Source organism: Alligator sinensis, unplaced genomic scaffold (genome assembly GCF_000455745.1).
Source record: "Alligator sinensis unplaced genomic scaffold, ASM45574v1 scaffold637_1, whole genome shotgun sequence".
Lineage (NCBI taxonomy): Eukaryota > Metazoa > Chordata > Crocodylia > Alligatoridae > Alligator > Alligator sinensis.
In genome coordinates, this window is record NW_005842368.1 from 1,355,550 (window position 1) to 1,359,952 (window position 4,403).

General features: G+C 42.8%; 1 protein-coding gene across 2 annotated transcripts in view; it reads right to left on the minus strand.

The window, feature by feature from the left end:
• Window positions 1-4,403, minus strand: part of INTS9 (integrator complex subunit 9) — an 86,088-nt gene that overhangs the window by 47,806 nt on the left and 33,879 nt on the right. For both annotated transcript variants that reach the window (XM_006029261.1, XM_025210726.1), the window contains exon 8: window positions 3,906-4,040. In XM_006029261.1, coding sequence (XP_006029323.1) covers window positions 3,906-4,040 — 135 coding nt within the window. The remainder of the gene's footprint in view (window positions 1-3,905; window positions 4,041-4,403) is intronic.

Here is a 4,403-nt window from a genome sequence, read left to right on the forward strand (position 1 = left end):
CAGGACTTAATGGAAAACAGGTCTTGTCAAACAAACCCTTTCATTCCTTGATGTAATTACATGTTTTCTTGTCAGCAGAAGGTAGGGCAGGGTGGCATCTTAGAGACTATCTGGTTCAGAGAGACACGAGCTTTCATAGGCAATAGCCTACTTGGTCAGATGCCAGCATAAAACACCCTCCTATATATGCACCCCAACATCAGTGTCTGGCTCATCCACCAGTCTCCTAGATCCATTCTTTGCCTAATGTCTGTCTTCCCCAGATAGGAAACCTGCATCTCTGCGCAGCCCCTGCACTGAAATCCCAATTGACACTGCCTCTCTCTGCCCCCTCTGCATGTCCAGCATCTGTTCTGCTCCCCAAATTAAGTTTGAGCCTCTTGGCCCATTTCCCCCACAACAATTATTGTCCATTTTCCAAAGCTCTCTCTCCAGCATCTCTGCTCGTCCCCTCTCATGTCTTCCTGTGTCTGAATCCATGAGAACGGACGTAGGCAGCTGGATGAGTTGGGGGCAAATGTTGATGTTGGGAACTACATGCTGGAGGGCACTTTATGCTGGTATCTGATGAAGCAGGTACCCTGTACTAAACAAAGATCTTAGGAACAAGGTAGAGGAATGACAGCTATGTTTTATCTACAAGAGGAACTACAGCCAGGAACATATAAACACTTAATGCAATGGGAAGGAGGTCCAGTGTGTACAGCATTGATGATAATGGCAGCAGCAGAATAGGTGAGTAAGTTTAACAGAGCAAAGCAACATAAAAAAAGAAGCAATGTTAAGGCTGCATCATTAAAATTTGGAAATGAAAGAGTTAAGACCCTTGTAGCACTGTTAAATGTGGCCATGTTGCACATCCTGTATATTTGTGGTACACATTTACAGCAAGAAATACTAAAATAGAAAATACAGTTGAAATAGAAAAAAAAAGTTTCCCCTGCTAACTAAATACCACAGAGTATGTAGGATGTGCAGCAACACTCCTGACATTGCTTTCCTGACTTCTTAATGCTAAAAGCTTAAACCTAATATCACACCATTGTATATAATTTTCTGCATTTATTTCCAATTTAAGGCAAAACACACATGGAGGCCCAGGTTTAAGGGTTGATGCACGTTACATTTCAATGCTATGAGTACATCTAGGAAATACTCATTCCTTAACCTGACACTTGGTTTATGCAGCTTTTGGAGACAGCGAATCATTACTAAGTCAGGTAGGAGAAGTTGTGCCAGCTCTTTGCTCATGTTTTGCTCCCTACTCTTCATCTGTCTCTAAACTGTAAGATTTCAGGACAAGGCTGTGTTTGAGGAGGAGGCTGGACTAGATGACCTTGAGATCCCTTCCAGCCCCACTTTCCTACAATTCCTATGACTGGAGGTTTTTGGGGTTACCAGAAGTATTTAAAACAACAAGAACTGCAGGAGCTTCTTTCCCAGGAAGACAAGACAGACCAGAGACTGGCTTAGACCTCACTCTCTGTCGAGATTAGTCAGACAGCTTTGGGGATGATCTCCAGGATTCAAAGGAGCAACAAATTCACATGTGCACCTTCCATCTGAATCATCTCATTCAGAAACACAAATCCAACCACCATCAACAGACCGGTCTCTTTGTGGCCAAACTAATATCTCCACTTCTCCTTCCAAAACCTCTTTGTGGATGCTTAGCCACCAGAGACTCAACACCGCTATTACACAGAGGTCTCACCCCAGCCCCAAGGCTCTTTTCACAGCACCTGATGAGACCATGCTGCCTGTCACACCAGCCCATAACCTTAATGCCTTTGACTCAGACCTCTCAAGGAACTAACTTCCAGGCTATGTTTAAACATTGCCAATGTTTTGGTCAGTTTAAAACACAAGCTTTTGGAAAGTGCCAGGGTTGTCCATGCGTTCAGCACCTGAAGTCTTGACTACTACATACCCATTTCTCTGACTTCAACATATTCAAATATTGCCCCACTCATACGAATACTATGGCAAGACCATTTTCCTATCTCATCCCTGTGTCCCTGATACTCCACTCTCTAGTTTTCCCTTTGACGTCTCTCTCTTCCATACTTCAAATATAAGCTACCTGTTTCCATTTACAAGGCCTCCTAAACTTATTCAGTATCAAGAGACTGACTCTCATATCCCACCCGCTGTGACGTTAATCTCATCTCTCCCTTGTTACATTTTCAGTAGACATTCTCTGGCTTTATGCTTGGAAGGGATCCCCAGCAAACACCCGTACCAACCTACCTTGATCTTCCACTGGGCCAAAAAACCCTACATTCAACCCCATTTGGCCACGGGAGATGTAAAACTTGGTGGAAGGATTCAGGGCTGGCTAGTGGTGGCTTAGTGTTAGTTAAGCTGCACAGACCAGCTCTTGTCGCACGAGCTCTCCCATGCCAGGAAGTTGTTACACGCGCTCAGGGTGCAACTTCCAAGGCGTTCCTGATATTCGTTAACTGCCAGCCAATTATTCAAGTCATGGGCAGGCTCCACAGTAACTGGAACGCATGTTCCAGGTTTCCATTTCTGAAGTTTGTATGTGAACAGAAGTGTGACAAACATCCACAGTAGGAAACCTATATATTTTTTGCCTCTCCCCCACTGCTAAGTGACAGTGTCCATGGAATTTCAAGGGATTTTCCTCATTGTTTCCAAAAAACAAAATGTCACCTTTGGACAAAGAGGACACATGGACAATTATATCCTAATAGATGCGACTTGTAGAAGCACAGGGCTGAACCCACTTCTGGCATTCCTTGAGAGAAAACAGGAAACCAGACTGAATTATGCATATACCAGGCAAGAGGGGCAAGTCAAAATTACCCAGCTTGGTCACTTCCAACCTGGCCACCTGACTACCATTGCTTCTCCCCACTACTGAAGCCCCGGCTTTGCAAACTGGATAGAGTGGCTCGATGGGCTGAACCCAATCTGTGGGCCACAGGTGGCTGACTTCTGCCATACCGCATACAGACTTTCTCCTTGCAGTGTCCCATTCAAAGTACTGCCAGTGATCAATGGTATTTCCCTTTAAAAGTCATGAAGGATCATAACCCAAAACAATGTGATGGCTTAGGATATACAGAATAGAGTTAGACACTCCAGTATGTAATACTCCATAAATATAGTTGCTTTATATAAAGGGTATGAAAGTTTATCTACAGTAGTTGGTCAGCTGCTGAGAGCAAGCTTTTAAAATGCACGTACTCAAAAATGGGTGCATTTTGCAGACACTTAGGAGGTAGTTACTTAGTGATCATGAGCTTAACTTTTTTTCTTTTACTATTATTATTTTTAAATACATCCTGTTAACATTGCTCTTAACCATTATAAGTGACAACTTATGAAGCATATAGTGTTGAAAACTTCTAGCCATTCTTTCCTCTAAAAATTTATGGATCTTAAGAGAATTAATTTACTGGAAATTACATCTGCAGCACTATAAAGACTTTGCCCTTAGCAGAGAAGGGTGGAAATGTTGGCAGCCAGTTAGCCATCATTCCTTCCAAGGGAAGATATTTTAGAAGTGATAAAGAAGCAGCCTCTGAACTGTCTTTAAAGCCAATTTAGTGAAACACAGGGATTTTTTTTTAATGTTGTATTGTTTAACAGGTTAATTATGAGATTAATTTGGCTTTTTAAGTTATGGCAGGAGACTTTTACAACAGGAAATTAAGCTAAAAATTTAGTTTCTGGTAAACAAGGAGGAGGAATGTCTCGTCACCACCAAATGGATGCTGGTCCACTTTACCAGTAGCAATTGTTGCTCAATGCATACCAGGAAGTCAGTCACCAACTTAGATGGGGAACTCCTATACACTGCACAGCACCACCCAGTGAAGAGCCCTTTCTTTCTTGAGCATTACAATTCACCTCCCAAAATTCAATAGAGTTAGTACCTGTGGGTGTGTTGTAAGCAGGGAGGATCCCGAAACATAGGAAACCTTTTCATAATGCGATTGTATAATCCAGTTGGAGCTTCCAAGTGCGTAGCCAGAGCTGAGAGGAGTGACCTGCACAGCGCCAAACAGCTCCTGGGGTGGGGAGAAACAGACTTCAGAAGAGAACAGACACAAGCTCTTGTTTTGATCATCACCTCCAGTGGCACTGACAACTAGATGATTTCAAAAACATCTTTTCACCATTTCAAATGGTGCTTTCTGTCCTTTGAAAAACTAGATCAGTTGCTTTTAATCCCCCCCCAACTTTAGCAGAAGGCTGCTATCTTTGGGCTCCACATTCTGCAGGAGGAAGGTTTAAATTTAGAGACAAACCCACCCTCCCACCAATGCTATTTCTATTCAAACTCTTATCCACAGATGGTGTCGGAACAGTCTTTTACAAGCAAAAATAAAAAAAAAAACCCCAGCCTAAATTCTGAGCGTGAACTGCTGGGC